At 41.7% G+C, this 22,415-nt stretch overlaps 2 protein-coding genes across 2 annotated transcripts in view; both read left to right on the forward strand.

Moving 5' to 3' along the window:
* The window catches only part of myo5aa (myosin VAa), a 424,551-nt gene that overhangs the window by 333,479 nt on the left and 68,657 nt on the right, over positions 1-22,415 (forward strand). The gene's annotated exons all lie outside the window — the stretch shown is intronic.
* Positions 1-22,415, forward strand: part of atosa (atos homolog A) — a 46,122-nt gene that overhangs the window by 9,043 nt on the left and 14,664 nt on the right. Inside the window, exon 2 of the mRNA XM_079666126.1 lies at positions 22,065-22,249. Coding sequence (XP_079522252.1) covers positions 22,065-22,249 — 185 coding nt within the window. The remainder of the gene's footprint in view (positions 1-22,064; positions 22,250-22,415) is intronic.

The raw sequence follows: 22,415 nt of genomic DNA on the forward strand, positions 1-22,415 counted from the left end.
GGCTCATTGTGGAGGCGTTAAGCGCATTGTTTATTAACAAGAGTGTGAGGTGAAGCTAATTTGAGACTCATCACAACTATCCCCTTTCCTTTTCTCCTTTATCTCATCGCTTTCAGGCAAACAACCTGCCTCAATATTGATTGAAGTGCTATCTTCCCAACTATTTCTTCACCCTCACAACAAACAAGCTGATATGAATCCTACTTTCTAAACTAGGCGAATATTCTTTTTTAAAATCTCTTTCACTCAGCTGATTTTTTTTAGAAGTTAGGTTTCGGGTTTTGATGTGGAAACATGCTGTTAATGAATGCTGAAGTTCGGGATCAACGAGTTGCAACTGCAAGTTTTACAAGTCCTGACAAAAAGAAGACTGAATGATGTATGCATGAGGTGCAATATTAATGGGAGGTGAGAAGCACAAAGGAAGAGAATGTGAACAAGAGCTGTTTGATGGCCATTGCGGCAGATGAATCATTCAAAACAAGAATAAGCTGAGACTTTGGCCTTGTGAATTACGTTTATTCCAGTTACCAAACACCTCCATCTGCCTGTGTCACAACTGACACACTTTTCATTTGGCCCTCGGAGCTCCAGTGCTCGGGTTCCTCAATTTGGACTCCCTTTCCAGAAACTGGCACCGGCAGCACGGAGGAGGTCAAATGGCTGTGGATTCATGTTGGACAGGACGGCTTGTCCTACTGCCCTAGCAGTTAGCTTGCTGAACATGTATACTGCTAAACAGTACACAGGATTGATTGTCAGATGTTGCCAGAAAAGGAGATGGGGATTAGCTAAGGAGATAACCCCATGCACAATTGAGTTTGCCTTCGTGTAAAATAGTCCTTTTTGACTTTATATTGGCAGTTGAAATGATCATTTATAACAGTTTTGCCTACTTATGTGAGCTTTCACTGTAAATAATGTAGGCATCTGCATTCACTATTTTGTGAAGTACCTGCAATTAACATTATTAAGGCTAGATTCAGCTTGTTTGGGTTCTACAGACTGGCTCTACTGGGGTTTTAATAATTCCCACTTTGCCCACCTTGGCTTGACTACACTCATTCCACTCAACGTTACATAACAGGTGCTAGTTAGACGATGAGTTTGCAAAGGACCACTTCTGTCTGAATAGGGGGCCTAGCTACAGTATGTGCAAATAGGGTCCAAAAGGGCACAACAAAAACGTAAATAACTGCATCTGATGACAATTTTTATGGAATTTTAGGTAAATTAGTAGGCAGATAAGGAGGAAGAGTTGTGATGAATTGTTATGAACGGGTACCTGTCCCACATACACTTCAGTCCTCTTTAGCTTAAACAATGCCTACCCCATTGAGTATTCATGGTTATTTTTAACATCCTGAAAGTTTACAGCACATATCCTTTCTTTCAGCTTCACTGTTCTTGATATTTACTCAGCTTAATGTATTCACACCTTGAAGCTGCCCAGTGCACCCAGTCCTCCTCTTTTAGCCATCAAGCAACTCATCTGAATAATACAGGCTTTAAGTACCTCACTCAAGGACTTCAGCACACGATGGTTTTTGAAGATGAAGACAGAATATTGTATCTCATTCTGAACCTAGGTCTGGTAGACTGCAGAGAGTATACATGTGGTCATCTGCTTCAAACGCTATTCTAGCTAATGTTACCTAACTTCAAAGATATTATGCTTTTTAGGGATTTCCCTTTCCTGTAGTGTGTTATAAAGGTTTGTGTGCATGTAAGTGCAAAGGCTAAAATCCCAAAGTTGACTTTTTTTCAGCCCTCCCCGATGTGTAACATAATGACATCACTATGTAACACTTGCGCTTCTATTGGCTAGCACTCTTAACAAATTGTAGGTGATAGCCTAAGGGGCACGAAATCTCTAAGCGTTTGACCAATCATTAGGGATGCTCCGATCGATATCGGCCGATACTCACTCTCTACCGATCGATCGGTGCTCTCTAAAAATGCCGATCGCGAGAGCCGATCGCATGACGTAAAATAAATGACACTTTTCTCTGTGCGCAGCAAAACAAGCTCACCGGTCTGGCAGTATTTTAAGGTGTCCGAAAATGACAATAACATAGCGTTATGCAGCGTGTGTGAAGCAGAAATCCTGCAGCTCCGCCCGTTGTGACGGACCGGTGAGCGGAGCAACACACACTAAGAGTTAGACCTAACACACTTAGCTGTTTGATCTACCTCCGGAACAAGCTACACTTGCAGGTCTCCCTTGAAAAAGAGATCGTTGATCTCAATGGGATTTTCACCTCTGGTTAAATAAAGGCTACAAACAAACAAACAACTAGTTATAAATATATATTTATTCTTCACTGTCGGGTCACTCATTACTGGATCAGTGAGCTGCATGAGATGATACTGTGACAGGCTGTCAGGAGAGGGAGAGAGAGAGAGAGAGGGGGAGAGAGGAAAAGAGAGCGCTTCTGCTCATTCCTCCCGTGTTATTATCCAAAGTTAATGTAAACTTGAATAATGTACATCATTTGAATGTAATCATTCTGTTGGTTGTTGTTTGTGGAAGCTCCAGTGAATGAGCCCCATTAACTGAGTTTTAAACATCACTTTAAATGGAAGATCCCCATAGGCCTCGCCCACTCGATCGGTATCGGCCGATACTGATTCCGGCGATCGCCCCCAAAATTGGCGATCGGAGCATCCCTACCAATCATAGCAGAGCCGGCTAGCTAACCAATCAGAGCAGACTGGGCTCTGGTTTCAGACAGAGGGTGAAAAGAGGGGCTGCAGCACAGGCTGTATGAGAAAAATAAAGAGCTTCTTGAACATTAAAGCATGTAAAGCTGTCACAGTCGAGGCACAGAATAAAAAACCTGAACATAAGCCTAATATGTCCCCTTTAAAGACCGTGGTTAAAGGTGTGCATCTCACCGAAACCAGCCGGCATATTGTGTGTGGTTGCATTGAAATCTTTGCTGGCACTCCTTCAACCATGGTTACCTAACCGTGATAGGCTACCATTGTTACCGATCCTTTCATCACACAGAAGTGACCTAACACTGTAAGAACATTACAAGTGATTTAAGGGGGATTTGTGAGCATGAACTCAACAAACTTTACGGCAATCATGATAGACAAATACAACATATGAAACCGTCTTAGAAAATAAAGAGGATATGTTAACAACCAAGTGAAAGAAGTTGTTGTTCATAGACATCACATAACTACTCTCTTCAATCAGGTCTGATAGCCAGTCAGACAGTTTTAAAATAACTGTTTTCCACATCAGCCGAGATGAGTTTAAGTTTTTATGCCTCAGGATGACTTTTCTTTTCTCAGAGCTTGTTTACCATGTGACCTCACTAGTTTACTCAACTTCTAAACAACAGCTCTCTTCATGGCTGACAATGAAGGGTGTGAGAGAGAGGGCAAGGTGGTGTGTGAGTCTGGGTCGAGTGTGCGTTTGTTTGCTGGCACTGGGAGAATAACAGCAGCTGAGTTCACAAAACAGAAGAAGGGTTCTCCTCAGCTGGAACTGTAGGCTAATAACGCCTCTCAGCCAATCACAGCCTGTTGCTACGTATGCTGTGAATCTGCCCCTTTGTGTTGCAGAGTGGAAGAGGGACACACACGAACCATAGATCCAAAGTCCGTGGATTCAAAGAAACGTTACTCAAGTGGGAGGAAACTGGAAAAGTTTAGAGAAAGGCTGAATACAAGTTAATATTGGAAGCTATGAGTATACGAACACTTTCTAGTAACAAGTAAAACAGACAAAATCCAAAGGGAGGTGTTCTAATTTAAGTACAATTTAAAACCAAGTCTATAAGCAGAAGTAAAACCAGTATTGCTAAATTTAGCGATTCAATCTGAATCAGTTCTTCCTTACCGTTCTTTCAAGTGTTTCTGGCAAAAACATACCCATTTCTTGGCAGTCCAAGCCAACACTTCCATTGTTTTTTAATGTTATAACACAAGGCAGACAATAACAGGAAAGGTGAGCTGGCAGTGACGGGGGAATAATGTTTTAAAATGCCATGGAAAAACAGCTGAGCCTTTAATTACTATTGTAATATAGCAGCAATCTTCTGCTGCTTTTCCACAACAAAAGAAGGGACATAAACACACTTAAGAAAAATACACACTTACACAGACTGGAAGACAGACAAACCATGTGCTTTTCATACCAAGTACACACACTCGGAGCACAACAGGAGCATTAATTGTCTTCAAACACTTTCTTGTCAAGCTGCAGCACACTGTCACATTCAAAGGAGCATATTGCCGCAGCTCATTCCTACACAGAGACACTCTTCAATCACCGTGACGGGAATGTTTAACACAATGTCCCTGTTGCCTTGGTAACACCCCCCTCCTCACCACCACCATATATTCCCTGGTCAACAGTTGTGATCGTGGATCACCGTTCTCCTGAAGTCCCAGGTAAGTGTGCCAGGAGAGGAATGACCAATGAGGTCATTTATATCCTTTGTTTTTATGGCAACACCTGTTTTTATGTCAGGATTCAAAAAAAGAAAGAAAAGCTTTTCTCTTTTAGTAGCTTCAGGGGGTTATTACGTATCTCCTCAGACAAACTTAGCAAAGACTCACATTGTTTATTTAAAGAATCTAAAATCAGTTTTTTGTCACTGAAAATAACCAGAATAATCAAGTGTAATATTAATCTTCTTATTTTTAGCTGGTGACCATCTGACGGCTTAAAATATAACAGATATATCTTATTAACATTTATGCAGGTGTCCAAAACCTCTCTCGCATTTCTGCAAGTGTTAAAATGGGAAGTTGAACATATGTTTTAAGTCATGACAACACCATTGCTAGACAGCAGAGTACATAAATCAGGGGTTGCCAACACGTCGATCGCGAGCTACCAGTAGCTCGCGGAGGTTTTCCGAGTAGCTCACCAGAGGGCGCTAAAGTGCAGTTGACATGTTGAGACATATTTATTTATGTAGTATATTTTGAGAGTAAGAAAGATAGAGAAAAAGAGATGTAAGATGCAGTCATGACAACTGAGGAAGGTCCGTCAAAGAAGAAATCTAAAATATACTACTTTCATGACGAGTGGGAACATGAATTTTTATTTACGAGCATCAAAGACAAGTGTGTGTGTTTAATTTGTGGCTCGAGTGTTGCGGTGGGGAAGAAGGGAAATGTCGAGCGGCACTTCACAAAACTTCACGAAAACTTTTCAAAGGAGTATCCCGCCGGCAGTTGCCTTCGCGTTGAGAAGGTACAACAATTAAAAGCTACGCTACAAAGGCAGCAGTCATTGTTCACGAAGCCTGCCAAGAAAGCTAGCCTAGCTACAGAAGCATCGTTCCGAGTCGCTCAGTATTTGGCAAAGAACAAAAAAGCTTTCACTGATGGCGGTGTTCTTAAGGGAGCGATGGCTGTTATGGCAGAGACTTTGTTCAGAGACCACAAGAGCAAGTCGGAGATAATGTCTGCCATTGACGATGTGCAACTGGGAAACAACACTGTGGCGAGGAGAGTGTCGGCGCTGTCAGTGGATGCCATGGGACAGTTGGAGCGGGACATGGTCAGGTGCAAGTGGTTCTCCATACAGTGCGACGAGTCGGTGGATGCGAGCGACACAGCTCAACTGTCTGTGTTCATCCGGATGGTGTTTGAGGATTTTACGGCGAAAGAGGAATTTCTGACACTGCTTCCACTCAAAACAACAACAAGAGGTGTGGACGTGTATAATTCTATTAAGAATTATTTCATAAATAAAGGCGTGCAAATGGAGAACCTTGTATCCATAACAACTGATGGAGCCCCGGCTATGAGAGGTCGCCACAACGGTTTTATCGCAAATTGTAAGTCAGATCCATATTTCCCACGTTTCCTGAGTTACCATTGCATCATTCACCAAGAAGCACTTTGTGCCAAAGTTATGGACTTCAATCACGTCATGAAACCTGTGATACAAATAATAAACTCTATCCGAGCGAAGGCAAAGCAACACAGGAGCTTCAAAGTTTTTCTTGAGGAACTGTCAGCTGAATATGGAGATCTCCTTCTCCATGCTGAGGTGAGGTGGTTGAGTAGAGGGAAAATCCTACAGCGCTTCCTCTCCTTGCTGAATGAGGTAAAGCTCTTCATGGAAGAGAGGGGGGAGGACACCTCCATCTTATCTGATGCTGGTTGGGTACTTGACCTGGCCTTTTTGACTGATCTGACAGGAAAATTAAACCAGCTTAACCTCCAGCTACAAGGCAATGGCAAAACAGTATGTGACATGATTAGTGCTGTAAAGGCCTTTAAAGCAAATCTGTGTCTATATCTCCAGCAAGTAAAGGGAAATAAATTGCATCATTTCCCCTCTGTTCAAAAAGTACTGCAGGAGAATAAAGCTGCTGCTGGCTTTCTTGACTTATCAAAGTACTGTGACTGCTTAACTAAGCTTGGGCAGGAATTTGAGGACAGGTTTCTTGACTTTAAACAGCTTGACTTTTCAACATCGTGGATGTTACTGACATGTCTGAGCAACTGGCCAGCCTTTTCAGTCTCAGTGCTTCAGAGTTGGAGCTGGAGATAATCAATCTCCAGAATGACATTCAGCTGAAAGCACATCAGATGGACAAAGATTTCTGGAAGCTATTGGACCCAGAGAAATTCAAAAACATTCAAACTGCTGCACTGAAACTGTCCTGCTTATTTGGGTCAACATATCGCTGTGAATCAGCATTCTCTGATATGAACTTTATCAAATCCAAATTCAGGACAAGACTTACTGATGAACACCTCAATGACTCAATCAGAGTGAATTTGTCAGGATACACACCCCAGTACAGTGCTCTGGTGGATGCTATGCAGTGCCAGGTGTCACATTAGCTGAGTCAGGAGAAAGACAACAATGCAGTGACAGACTGAATGTTTGAAGACATATGTTTGCTTGATGCAAGTTGAGAAAAGCACAAGCCATATTCCCCTTTTACATGTGAAACAAATTTGTGAAATGCTTGAAATAATTTAAATTATAGAGCTAGAAATGTTATTATTACAATTAGGAACTTTGCACTCTTATCTGTAAAACTGTTTACTGTAGTTATTGATGTTAAAGCAGAACTCAGTATTGCATGGTGATTATTTGTCTTTTTTTCTCTTCATGAGAAAGTCAAGTTTATTCATGTTAATGTTAATGTTTCTGCTCTTGAGTCACGAATGTGATATATGCACTGAAATCTATATAAAATAACATGAGTAGCTCTTGGCCACTTTCTTTTTTCAAAAGTAGCTCCCGGTTAGAAAAAGGTTGGAGACCCCTGACATAAATAGACACTGCAAGACTTCTCCCTGGTTTGATGTCAAAAATGGTGACTGATTTATTTTAAAACCATTATGAGGTACATGACGTCAGAACTATAAGAATCTGAACTTAGGTAAACACCATATTAGTTTGAAGGATTGGCTGGGAGGGTACAAGATGTTAGCATGAAATCTGAAAGTACAAACACTATGCTTTACCTAAAATAATACTCCTTTCATGTATGAATCTGTAGCAACCACCTGACTTGATTTCAGCTCAGGGTGCATCAAGTGTAGATAGATAGATAGATAGATAGATAGATAGATAGATACTTTATGGATCAGAAGCAGAAGTGTGTTCAGACTTTATAATACAATACTTAAAATACTTAAAGGTGGGATAGGTAATTTTGGAGAAACCAGCTCGAGTGCGCTAGAATTTGAAAATACACAGCCGGAAAAAATCTGCCACTTCCTCACAGAGCCCCTCCTCCAACACACACGAACGCGCCAATGAGGGCAAGAGATAAGTTTGTGCACAGATGGAAGGCTGACAGGCAGGTAGGCCATCCAGTTATTTTAGCCGGGCCGGCTCAGATGATTGGTCGTGCTCTTTACAGTACCACGGGTTCCACAGAAGAAATGTTGTTATGGATTTTTTGCCAAAGCACTTCAGATATTCATTGCTATCGGGATGTTAAGAGCATTCCATGGAATATAACAAAAAGTGTATCTCGAGCCGGTTTCTCAAACTTACCTACTCCACCTTTAAAATAGAAAAGAGAATTAACAATACAAAAAATATATATATATTACATCAAATATAAACAAAACAATATAAAATATTCTGGATAATTAAAATAGAAAGTCAAGAATACAACAGGATCCAAAATACTAAAGGTCTTTTTTAAGAAAGTAGAAACTCACATTGTTATGACAATTAAAGACATATTCTTTAAAAATGTGCCAGCTAAGCTAAGCACCACATTTCCTGAATAGCAGATGAATATCTTGGAACTTAGAGAGTTGGCTGCCCTGTATGTACCAGATTGTTCAACAGGGGACTTCTTAGATTCAAAAGTCCATGTACACAGAGTGCATGGATGCTTACAGTACATACTGAGTGCTCAGATGTTCCTCTCTTCTGTCTTGCATATTTCAGAACATGCAGCGTGTCTGGAACTAGGCACAATAATACATTTTGTTGGACGATATGCTGTTGTTGTACTGAAACAACTCCAATAAAATATATAATTGTCACTTTAAGACCATTTATGCCAAGAACAACCTTGCAAAGGGCCATGAACTTCTCTTGAAAACATTTAGATGTTGGAATAGAAATGTGAAGAAAAATGTTCGATATAAATAAAACAAAGAAACACATGACGAAAACAATAAGTATAATTTTCTCCAAGGCTTTAAAAGAAATATGCAATATCTGTGCAGAGAGTGGTGCAGTGACGCGTCCTAAAACCCGGAAGTAAGATAGCCTTTTAACACTTCCGGTTCCCTCGACAAAAAACGCAATTTCTCCATAGGATTTTGGAAAATAGCTCGAAATAAGGTCTGTGGTTGAGACACATTTAAGAGACGGATCACGTTTTGTGCTACGACATTAAATACATCAGCAGTGACCCCAATGGTGATTTCTAAAGAGTTTACGTGTCTGAAAAACGAATAGGACTACAGAAGTTGTGGAGGACGTTGTATGTCATTACACCGAACACATAAACACCCTCGCTAAGTTTGTTTGCCTTGTTCTGCTTGAAAGCAAGTACCTGCCTCCTGCAAACTGTTAAAAAAAACGCTTCAACTTGTACAATTTTGAATCTGTAGTTTTGAATATGGATCTTAAGTTGGCGTGACTTTGAAGCAGCGACCCTGCTGTAGTTCGTTTATAGCATAACGTTAGCATTTTGCTTCTGGCGACTAGATTTATAATTCAAAATTATAAAAGTAGGGTAGACACGTGGATATTATCCGGCTGAACAAAACGTGATCCGTCTTTTTAAATGTGTCTCAACCACAGACCTTATTTCCAGCTATTTTCCAAAATCCTATGGAGAAAATTGCATTGCGTTTTTGTCGAAGGAACCGGAGGGAGTTTACTTCCAGGTTTTAGGACACGTCAGGTCACGGTGGCGCTCTATGGACCAAGTCATTTAAGGTAAGGGGAAACCCTTCTGTTTATTTTGGCATCATGTTGGATAAAATGCTTGTGACATTCTTATGTAAACAAACACACATGGAAGCACACATATTGAGGTCATCAAAAAGTATCTAGGGTCATGCGCATATATCATACGATAAATCATTAACGTATTATGGTAGCAGGCCTCTCGTTGTTTGGAGAGTTGGTTAAGAACGCATACTCTTAAGAAGAATATAAGCAATCGGATGTTTTTCTTCAGATATACTGGCGGAAAGGAATTGCAGATTCGTTGGTCTTGCAGATTTGCTGGTTTTCCAAATATGGTCAGACTGCAGAACTGGCTGTGGAACAGAAAAAAGACGGCATTGCAAAGAATTCCCCTGGTGGAGAAAAGCACTGGCCAGAGCTGCTGACACTTCCAAATCTGCGACCTGCTTTGCTACCCGGGCGAAATACTTTTGAATACTTTTCACTGGATGTGTGCTTCCATATTCTCGGGATAGCTGCACAGTTGAAATCAAGCAGCCTTCAAAAGCCCAGGCAGGTGGGTTTCAGGGGAGCTCCTTTGTGATTTTTAAATAATCCATGAGCTATTGTGGGAAGAGGATGGTACTCAAAGGGTTAACTTAGACTTCTAACTTTAGTGCGAAGAAATCAAAGGAGCAAAGTTTGGCATGTGTGTCAGCAAGTAACTTTTCTCACTATCTTGCAATTACTTTAATCTTACATAGTTTATGACTTGAGGCATTAGCCCCTTTTAACATGGGCGGTGCTGGCAGACACCACCTCATCAAATACATGTTGTAAGAGCCTTTGAAATCACAGATAGAGAGGGAGAAAAACTGAAAATGGGAGCTACCAAGTTGTGTCTATATTTATCTCACTGGGGGCTGCAGTGATTTAGCATGGAAGAACTGTCTGTGTAATCTCCTATTCTGCCTCCGTTTTCATTACAGAGGTGCAGCTGTGTGTCGGTACATGTGTGTGTTGGAGTGGCACAGTCCTTGATGATGATCTGAAATGTCTCCCAGTGAATTGAGTGTCCCTCTGTTCTTAGGGCAACACTTTGAAAATACTAATATTGCCTCTATAATCGTCCTGAGCTGTTTCGAGTATGATGGCACGTTGTGATGCGGCTCTATCAGCTTCATCATATGGTGTTTCTAGTTACTTACTTATCTGATTACTTCCCATGAGGCACACCAATTATGGCAATCAGCTTACTTCTTGCTTTTTCATCCAACAGTCCCACATAACAGAGTAAAAAAAAGAGCTGGTGTTAAATATAGATTTGTTTCTGTTTGTGCTCCCTGTGCACAGTTCAAGAGAAGTGACACCATCTTGTCATCTGTTGAGCAGCTTAGGGAGACATTAGAAGTGCTTTGCTTGTTGCAGATTGCAGCTGAAGCAAAACATGCCGACTAGATTAAGGGTTTTAAATAAATTGAAATTGCTGTTTGAATATCATGCAGCCCTGTTGTACCACACATGCACTCAGGGCTATTTGCATATGTATTTCCATGCAGGATTCAAGGTCAGGTCATCACAACATCATGATTTCACAATGTGGGTTTGCAGAGAAAACATTTGCTCTGAGCCATTTTCCATCAAGGCTGCTGCTGCTATGTTTAACCTTCACTGTTTAGGAGCATTCAAAAGATAGTGTCCAGCTCCAAAAACATTCCAATTTCTTAAAGGGGACCTATCATGCAAAATGCACTTTTGTACGTCTGTTATACATGAATATGTGTCCCCGGTGTGTCAGGGAACTCACCAAGTGTCAGAAAACACAACCCTCTCTTTTCCTCTTTACCCAAATCTCAAAAAAAAACGGGGCTTTAACGGAGCTGATTGTTATTTGAATTTTTCTGACGTCAGAAAAGGGGTGCTCCGCCTATATGGGCAACTCTCCACCTATCAGGGGAATGAGAGACCGCTCGAAAGCGCTGGAGACACTGTAGTACATATGCCAGGCCTGTAAGTGGCGCTGTGGTCTGCCACAAAAGCAGAATCAGCCCTTGAAAAACAGGGCTGTAAAAGAGCAAATAGAGCGAAATGAGGCATGGCTAAAATGCATGATCTGTTTGGTATAGTGTTGTCACGATACCAACATTTTGGTTTCGATACCAATACCAAGTCAAGAATTGCGATTCCGATTCTTTTTCGATACTTTTCTTAAAAAAAGGGAAACAGTCTTAAATGTAATTTATTGTGCTTTAAACGTGCTTGAGAGGGGCATGACTGCAGGCACGGCTGCAGTGCAGGGAGTGGAAGCAGAGCGCTGAACACACACGGTTCTTATTAAAACGGCGCTTTCTCACCGGAGTACTTTTCCCCGTCATTCTTAAAGTACCGATACTAATGAAACGGAGGAATTGTGCCGTTTTTAACGCGGTACCTTTCAAGTATTGGTACACCGTGCAACACTAGTTTGGTATTTTGAAAAAAATACTTCACAGACATGTAGGGGTGTAACGGTACACGTACCCGTACCGAAATGATTCGGTAGGGGCCCTTCGGTTCGGTACACGTGTGTACCGAACGAATATAACGTTAAACGTAAAAAATTGAGAACGTGAACAACTTTTTGGAAGTAATCTCAGGTGCTGCGTCGCAACATTCAGAGTAATTTAACCACATTGGGTTCAACACGTCATAGAGCGAGCAAGTCATTTAATTGGACAAGAGGCAAACTATGAGAACTGGTCAGAGGGATGCGTTCAAATTTAGTGAGTAATTTGAGGAACTGTCAAAATGGCGAACGCAGATAAAGTTGAGCCCGAAAATCCTCCAGCATCATTGAAGTCTCCGATTTGGGAACATTTTGGTTTCGCAGTTACGTACAAGGATGACGGACAAAGACAGTTGGACCGAACCAATGCTGTTTGTCGGCATTGTTCAACTAAAATTGGTTACGCGGCTGGCAATACATCAAACTTGCACACTCATTTGAAAAGGCATCACCCGAACGTGAATATCACCGGTACCAAAAGAAACTAGAGAATGCAATTCCTGAAGAAATTGCTAGTGGGAATGCTTTATGCTGAAAAGCTGACGATGAACTGCTATGCTGAAATGTAATGTGTAAGAAGAAAGTGAAGAATTTAGAATTTTTTGAAATTATACATGAACACAGGGGGCTTGAATGTGTGATGAGAGAAGAAAAGAAAGTAAAAAGGCTTGGAAAAGCAGCAGAATATTTGAACTGCCAACTTCTGAACTAACTTGATGGCGAATGATCTGTCGCCATGGCAACGGCATTTGACGACACCCCATAATACGCTTAGATGCGTTGACGGCTGCATCGTTACCAAACCTGTGAAATTTTGGGCTGTTTGGAGTATTTTCACTGAAGTTTTTTGAAAACCATGTTTCAAGGCGAGCATCTCAAAACTGTCCCGTAGATGTCTTCACGGCTGGACTGTTAGTACACGTGAAGTTTGAGAACTTTTTGAACATTTTCATAGGAATTATAGCGACATCATGTTTTATGGCGAGGGATGCGTTTCCATGGAAACGGCATATGGTGAGATCTCAGATTTGGCGTAGAGCTGTTGAAGTGAAGATTGGGGGACGATTGGACCCTGTCGATTGGACTTACAGCGACATCGTTTTTCATGGCGAGTGGTCTGTCGCCATGGCAACGGCATTTGAAGAAATCTGAAAACGGTCCCGTAGATGTCTTCACGGCTGGACTGTTAGCACACATGTGAAGTTATAGCACTTTTTGACAATTTTCATAGGAGTTAAAGGGACATCGTGTTTCATGGCGAGCGGGCTGTCGCCATGGCAACGGCATTTGATGACACCCCATACTACGCTTAGATGCGTTGATGGCTGCATCGTTACCAAACCTGTGAAGTTTTGGGCTGTTTGGAGTATTTTCACTGCAGTTATGAGAAAACCGTGTTTCAAGGCAAGCGTTGTGTTGCCATGGCAACGGCATTTGAAGAAATCTCAAAACTGTCCTGTAGATGTCTTCATGACTGGACTGTTTGCACACTGCTATCTGAAGTCTGCTGCTCTGAGCATGTCAGTTGGAGTGATGACATCATCGTGTTCCATTGCACAGGTGTTTATAGTTGAGCTAACGAGGTGCCTAGACTTCAAAGGCTTCATTGTTCTGAATGAGAGATGAACCTCTTACATGTGAACGTTTTGTGGAAGAACCGTAACAGATATCAATGAAATTTCAAAACGTGAAGGATGTCAAGGAAGTTGAGTATCTGAAGTGTAATTTTTGTGTAGTTTCGGGTTAATAATGTGGCCTTTTTGGCAGTTTAACTAAAGGTGTGCGGCTGCTACCGTGAGGAAATATTTGCCTGAAATTACAACGGAGTTTAGTAGAGGAATGTTGAACGTTTTTGTCACTTCATGCCCTCAAAAAGCATTTTGTTTAATTATTTTTGCTTAATTATTTGTCATTTTTCAAGCTACGAGATGTTTTCCTACGTTTGTCATGATAAATTATGTCTCAGGAATGTAGGGTTTGGGAATTATGGCAGTTTAAAAAAAAAAAAGAATGCGAATTTCAAGCTGTCCTCCACTCTAGCTGTGACATCACGCACTCTAGTTAATGTTAAAATGTGAAGAAAACCTCTAAAACAAGGTCTGAACAATGTTTAATATCTCTAAAAGTAAGAATCATATTTAAAAGTTGTTTTACACGAATAATGTCAGAAAGATGTGTAACATTTTAAAGTTGGAATGAGGTTTTTGAGTGAAAGTATGAATGAACAGTTAGCAGTTGAAGTCGCATGAAGATTTGTTGAAGTTGAAGATTTCCTCCATTGACTTCAATGTTAAAAATTTGATGTATTATGGGATGTATCTCTGGAATTATGAAAGTTATGAATAAGAAAAGTAATAGCAATCGATTCCCGACCGAGCTGAACGTTTTGAGGTTTGAACGGAGTTTCTGCGATGTTCAATGCGGAAGGAGAAGAGGGCCAAAATAACCCGGCGGAATAATAATAAAAATGTTGTCCGTAGAAGAACAGTTAGACTGAAGTGCAAACCCAACTCCCACTAGCATTTAAGCCTCCACCACTCGCAAAAACTTCAGACCAAGCCAAAGCTATTACAAACACCAAATATCCTTATGTTGCCGTGTTAGCAAAGCGCTACCTGGCTGTATCTGCTACCTCTGTCCCTAGAGAGGGTGTTCTCCACAGCAGGAGACATTGTTAGTGCCAGCAGATCTGCCCTTTCGGAAAGCAATGTGGACAAGTTCATTATTCTTTAAAAAAACATGAAAATACAATGACAAGCAAGTCATAATGTCAAACTGGCGCTTAGGTACTAGTACGGTACGGATTATTTCAGTTCATCGAAATGCTGCACCTTAATGTTTATTTTATTATATGTTGCATTTATTTGAGTGAATATTCAGAGTTTAATAATAATTAAAACCCCAAAACTAATAGTTTATGTTTTGTGAGTAGCCTATTAGAACAGTAAAGTTCAAATACAGATTATTTCAGTTCATCGAAATGCTGCACCTTAATGTTTGTTTTATTATATTTTGTATTTATTTGAGTGAATACATTATTCACAGTTTAATAATAATAAAAAACAAAACAAAAAATATGTTTTTGTTTTGTGAAAAAAAATTCTGCTGAACCGAACCGTGACCAAAACACCGAGGTACGTACAGAACCGAAATGTTTGTGAACCGTTACGCCCCGACAGACATGTTTTATATAGGTATGGCCCTACAATATATGTTTCAAATATAGCATGATAGGTCCACTTTAAATCATATTAACTTAAGACCCGAATGTAATGTAAAATACCCAAAATGAGGATTTATTTTTCTTAAATCTTAAAAATCGCCTCGTGTCATTGTTGCCGTGTTGTTTATCACGATCTTTTGATCTCGGCTTAGTTTTTTTTGTATTGATTAATCTTAAGAAAATGGCCTTACCCCCACTGGAGCAGTCAGGGTCTTTAGAGTCTTGCTCATTGGAACCTGAACCGTAACTGTGGACCGTTATTTATTTACTTTCTTCAGTATTTTACTGGAAGAAAGCAGTTACAAGTCTACCTCTCTCACTATACATTCTTCAAAGTGTTTATTTTATAGTACAAGTACGTGATTTTGAAACCCCTCTAGTTGGAAATCTATGCCTATAAACTTTGTTTATTGATCTTAGTGTCTCTCATTCTGCTGGATTTGTTCCTCTGTGCCATTGTCAACCTTTAACATGTTTGTTTACCAAGAAAAAAAACCCACAGCCAAGTCACGATTTGTTCAGTTTTGTAGGACAATAGTTCAAAGGTTGCTTTAGACAGTTTGTAATATATTTGTACTCTACAATCTTGGTATTGCCAAGTTAGACTTTCTGTTTTTCTTCAAAAGCTGTCACAGAAAATCAGAAACGTTCTATTTAGTTGATGCAAATGCAAACTAATTTGCTTATTTCTTTCTGCAAGGTTTCAAGCGTTGCATGAAATGTGCTCGACAGACAGTAACCGGCTAATAGGAGTTCCTGTCTGCCTTTTCTACTAGCAGTATGTGTATTCTGTTTGCCCTTTAGACTACTCATATGTCTTGCCCAATATCTGTGCAGACCTTCTGTGTCTCTCCCTCTGAAATATGTCTCGTCTCTCCCTGGCTGCCGCCCTGCAGTATATTACCTCATATCGTCTGTGTCTCAGTCTTTGGTAACCAGCGGTCCAGCCATAGGTGAGCTCATCAGTGCGGCGGTCCCACTTTTACTCTCATCTGCACTGGCTTTTGTCTCAGGTCCTGCAACACAGGCGCATCACTAATGAGGAACGAGCAACGAGCCTCTCGCTGTGCTCTGCTCCGTTTGAATGAAACATGGTCACAAACAAATGACATACATAGTGAAGAGCAGCGGCTGAACACAGGAGGATGGGAGTGGTGTTTGCCATATGGGCACTTACACAGAATTCAGATTAGCTGTGAGTATATGTGTGTGGTGTGTGTGAATGTCTGAGTGTGTGTGCAGAGAGAAGAAATAGGGCTGACCATGAAGTGATTTTGTGGCCGTTAGCGGTGGAACGGTATAGGATTTGTATCTTTGATGGGAATAATAGAAAAACAATATTCACATTATGTTGATGTGGTGAGTTTCCATGATGGAGATCGTCATGAATATCTTCATCTGAATGACCTGGACAAAGCTGTCGAGCTCCTTATCACGAGACGAAAGACAGCCTGATCAAAAAAGAAATTGTTTTCATTTACAGGGACTCATTTTATTTAAGATCTTTGTGCTTAACACTAGGTCGTGTCCTGTAGTGTGCAAAAAAACAAAAACATAAGGTAAATGAATAATTACAATATATTTAATGCCATTTTCACAGTTTAAAGCATATTTTGATGATTATCAGCATAGTATGTTGGATCACAATTGTTATGGCTAGGATAATCCTGACATGAATTCTTCCCGTCTCATGTCTAGTGGCTGCAGTGCACAGATTAATGGGTCTGTTTATAGAAATGAGTCTGTTTCCTGTCCGTCTCCCTATCTGTCTCTCTGCGGAAACACACAGTGCGTACACTAAAATGTAATCCAGCAACATGTATTCAAACAACAAGATTCAATCAGGTTTCGACCAGACTCTGACATGTTCGACTTGTTCGTTTGCCTCTCTTCAATCTTAGATAATGATGAATCACTCCAAAGTGTGTGTCAGTACCACGGTGTGTTTACTCTAAACACTGCTTGCTACCGAGTTTGACCGCTCCTACTCGTGCCCTGTAGGCCTTTTTCCATCCCACATGACTCTATACTGATCTGTTTGCCTGCAGACACATAGACAGCTGAGGTGTGTTTATTTGTGTGTGTGTGTGTATATACAGGCCCAACCAGCTGATCTGTAGGCGGGACTCCAGCTGCACTTGGTGTCAGGCGGTCACAGGTCTAATAATAAGACGCCTGACTCCAAATCCAACCTGTTACATAATTCACATCACACATCATCAGGAGATGTTGAAGAGGTCATACACACATGCAACACATACAGATCAGTTTCCATTGTGTTATCGTTACTTTGGTTTGTAAAGTGCAGGATGTATAAGCAAAGCCTCTTATTTAAATCCCAACCTGATTATGTTTTCCTGATTACAAATATGTGTTCCTGTTTCTCAAGCAGTGCTATAGTTGCTATGGTACTTCTCTAACCAAATGCAAGGGGGCCAGTGGAGTTTACACACATAGGAGGAAGAGAATAGACAATTGTACGTCATGGACACACAGTGCAGACAGAGAAGGCTCGATAACAAAATGCATCTCACAGACACTTTAAAATCAAACGGTTCAAATATTCTGTCGAGGCAGGAGTGGATTGGTCACAGTTGGGTAGGAAAGGGAGGAAGAGGAGGAGGGGGGGAAGCTGAAAGCAGGATTGAACATTGATCCCCGCTTGTGAGGCTTAATGATTGGTAAACAACCCGGATTGTTACATCAATTCCCAAATTATATTGAAACTATTTGCACCAGGATTTAAGACATTACAGAGGGAGGTGATTTTAGTTTTAAAGTGTTGAGATGAATCAACAACTCCTCCTAAAAATAACACAGTTGTTTATTGTGTAACGGTTCAAGTTGTTAATAAAGGAGGAAACTAGTCCTTTGTTTGGAGAATCAGCTTCTGTTTGTTGAAGATAGCCGTATCTTTTTATTTCCAAGCAAAGGGTTGCCACTTCTCTTCCTTTGTGTGTCAACCTCCCAGCTTCCATCTAGGCTGTGTGTGTACATGTGTGTACATGTGTGTGTGTGCGCATGTGTGTGTAAATGTCTAGGCTTCATAGGAATGTTCTCTTCAGTCACGACGCCCTAAAGAATGACAGCTCTCATCTATGGGCTGGGCCCCTTAACCAAAGCCATCACTAGTACTTTGTCCTGCACTGCACGTGTGTGTGTGTATCTGTATGTTTTCACTGCGTTATCTCTGTGTCCTCATGTAAATGGTAAATGGACTGTACTTATATAGCGCTTTATCCAGTCTTTAAGACCCCTCAAACGCTTTACATACTACATGTCATTCACCCATTCACACCCATTCATACAGAGCAGTGTACCTTACTCTAGGACCTAACATCCACACACCGTCGGCCATCGGGAGCAACTCAGGGTTAAGTATCTTGCCCAAGGATACATCGACATGTTGACTGCATGGGATGGGATTGAACCCACAACCTTCTGGTTGAAAGACGACCGCCCTCCCTCACAGCCACAGTCTCCCATGAAAGACATGGAAGCTATATTCAGCACCTTATTCTTTACGGGCTGCAATCGGAAAAGGCTCGAACAAAGGAGACCAACATTGAAGGAGGAAAAGAGAATGAGAGACAGAAAACTATGACAAAGGTCGAGATTCAAGGTCACAGAGTTGTGTGACTCTCTGACATGTGTGTGTTGTTGTTGTTGTTGTTGTTGTATGTGCTTTAGGAGGGGTCTGTGTGTTTCTGGGTTTGCCTTTTCCTATAAAGCTGCAATCTGACACCCACTGTGCATGCATCATTGGGGCTCTGTGTTTATACGTGTATGTGTGTGTTCAGTGGGGGTAGCCCATGCAGCTCACCATTTCTCAGAGGCTGTTATTCAGCTGCTTCCTCAAACAATCCTTCACGTCCTTCCCTTCATCTAGCCATGCTTCCTTTTCTCTTCTGCTCCTTGCCTCGAGCTCCAATCCCCTGATAGGACGGGGGCACGAGGATATCCCTAAATCAAATCAAACTTTATTTAAATGTCACTTTTCCTACACAAAGGTTACTCAAAGTACTTCTCAAACCAAACACCATTTACAACAAAGAAAAACAGTACTATCTTCCCAGCTAGTAACACATACAGGAGCTGTGTGGTTAAAAGCGACAATTAAAACCAACGCAGGAATGAAGAAAACAGGAATAACACAATTCACTTTTCGAAGTCAAACATCATGTAAACTCTGTGACCCTTAAATCTCGACCTTTGTCATATTTTCCTGTCTTGGTCTCCTTTGTTCGAGCCTTTTCCGATTGCAGCCCGTAAAGAATAAGGTCCTGAATATAGCTTCCATCTCTTTCACCCTGCGCTTATTCAGCCTACAGCTGGCTAACAGACCCCCCCCCCCCCCCCCCCCCCCCCCCCCCCCCCCCCCTCACATCCCCTCGCCTTCTCATGTTTTGTGTTGGACTCTGCTTCCCTCCACGTGCAGCAGCAGCCCAAAGGCATGTAGGAGGAGTTCCCTGAGAGGAATGTGCGTGACTTGCTGGCTGACTACGATATATACACACACACACACGCACACGCACACACACGCACACACACACACACACACACACACACGCAGCTCACACTTCTGCAGAGCCAGCTGAGAGGGACTCTGGTGGGAGGAGGACAGGGAGTGTGTGTGTAAAGTGTTGGTACTTCCAGCTTTATGAGGACATGGTATTCTCAAGATAATTACAAATGTATAAATATCCCCGTAAGTGTGACCTAATATTGCTTTGACTCCAATTTAAATAAAGCCAAGAGGAGGGTTTGATATTGTAAGGCAGGCGGCTGCTGTATCTCAGCGCTGTAAAGAAAGAAAGCTGTTATTCTATGAGCTGCTGTGTATCAGCTGACCTCCTGTGGGATTCTGGGAGTTTTCTCTGGAGGAGCACAGGAGACAGAGCGCTAAGACGGGCTCTTCAACCTTCCGCTAAAAATATCCCTACTTTAAATCTAAGCTTCAATTACAACACAAACAGAGCAGGATTTTGTTTTACGTTTTGTGGCAGGAGGCAAACCACAGCTACAATTTAGGAGCATTTTGCTGTTGACCTGATACACAACAGCCCTTATTGTTCCCCTTGTAAAGACTGACACAAATCAGTCATCATAATGGGTTTTTGTGAATAATAGCACACAGCGGAGTGGCGCAGCGTGAGCTATGGTTTGAACATGGCAGCCAGCTGGGGTTTCCATGTTGGTCGTCTTTCTGCCTCCACATAATAGATCAGTTGGCCTTGCTGTTATTCAGAGGGGAAACGCTTGTTCCTGAATGGTTACAGTTGAATTCAGCTCTCTGTCCTGGTCACCGTTTCAGCCCCACCCGACACCACCCTGGAAGAATTGGTGGAGCAGCATGACTCTGCTTTTCCGTTCTTAACTCTCCTCATGAGTTTCTGCTTGCAAGTGTTTTGCCAGTGACGTCACTGACTGCATTGTCTATACTTGTTGTATGCATGTGTGTATGTGTGTACTGTATACGTAGCAACAACCCTCTGCTCAGCTGACATGGGAAGTCAAAATATATTCCTCTGAAGCGGCCAAACTGGAAAAGTTGTGTCATCCTCTGCCTGCCCCCACGCCCCTTCTCCAAACAAGTCTTTCCAGCCAGCTTTAAATAGCCATATCTGTTCAGCCATTCATTATGATGCATTTTGTCGCCCCTAGCAACTGTCACAGCGTATCAATAAATCAATCGTTTTTTTACTTATGCAACATCTTCCAGACAAGTGAAATGCGCTTCGAAGTACTTTACGTATAAGCATTTCACTAAAATAAGAATGTTAAAAGTAGTAAAATGTTCACAAAATAAAGTAGAACAATGATTATTATTCTATCTTTATGATAATTATAAATGCAAATATGTTGATTAATCACAGTATGATGAATTATAAAGATCATCAATTGATTAGTATAAATCGTAAAACCATAGAATTATACAACACTACATAAAAGACAGCCTAAAAAGACTGGTTTAACAAATATATATATATTTTCTGCCCTTCTCAGATCCTCTGGAAGGCTGTTTCAGCGACTTGGAGCGTAATGGCTGAAAGGAGCATTTTTATTTTAAGAAAAGTACCAGAGGATCACACACTTTTGAATTTCTGAAAAGTAGTCCAATGCACAGCCGTGTAGTGCCTTATACTATAGCTCAGGGGTCGGCAACCCCTGGCACGCGGCACCATAACCACACTAGGAATAAGTGGGCAAAATATTTACATTTTATTTTCGGATCCTGAACGAGACCGCCGCCAGAGCTCGTCTCCCCGTCACCTGCAGAAGGAAGCCATGCACGCAACGCAGCCCCGCTCTCTTTATCTCCAGGTGACTTTCTGCCGCTTTCCTCCGTGGTGCAGTGCTGATCGTTTCACCACGGAGGAAAGCACTTCACTAATTGCAGTACCCAAAAGGAGCTGTACAAATTCCGCAGTTTTTGCGTGGTTGTGTCTTTAGTGGAAAGCCCAGTGGCGATCTGCTCATCTCTTATCTAAATAATATGCTACACGGGGTCGGACTGGCCATCTGTGTTCTGGAGAATCACAGAACGGACGGTCGTCCTTATTATTATGCCGTTTAAACCAATTATTTAAATTTGTTTGTTAAATTCAGCATCATGTAAGTTGCGCTGACAGGTCCACACACTGCTTCCCCGCAGCGAGGCTCCCCCGCCCTCCTGTTGACAGTTCACAACAAGCGTCCAGCTCTTCACCCCCCCCCCCCCCCCCACACGCCCCCCCCCCACACGCCGATAAAATATATTTTTTTGAATGGCACTCCATATCAAAAAGGTTGCCGACCCCTGCTATAGCTAATAGAAATCAATAGGAAAACTAACAGGTAACCAGAAGCAAGTTAGTAATCAACCCGCTGCTCCGCTACCATTGGTGGATGTTATTTCGACAGAAGCTCACCCTCCTCTCTTTTTCTCGGCCCAGATGCAACGGAGGAGTTTTTCGAGTACGATGCGGAGGAGTTCCTGGTGTTCCTGACGCTGCTCATCACCGAGGGAAGGACACCAGAGTATTCTGTGAAGGGCAGAACCGAGGGGCTGCACTGTCCTCCAGCCCAGTCGGCCATGCCGCCTCTTCACAAGCACGAGTGCAGCGACAAAGTGCCCCAGGTAGCACACACACATCCACATACACATCCACACACACATCCACAAACACCTCTCATGACTTATCCTGAAGTGTGAACAGATGGCAGCCTCTTCTCTTTTAAATGTTGTTGATCATTCGTGTCTTTCAAGTTATGAGCGTTAATTGGGGGCCACTTGGAAATGGATA

This window comes from Notothenia rossii (genome assembly GCF_949606895.1).
Source record: "Notothenia rossii genome assembly, chromosome: 2".
In the NCBI taxonomy this organism is placed as follows: Eukaryota; Metazoa; Chordata; class Actinopteri; order Perciformes; family Nototheniidae; genus Notothenia; species Notothenia rossii.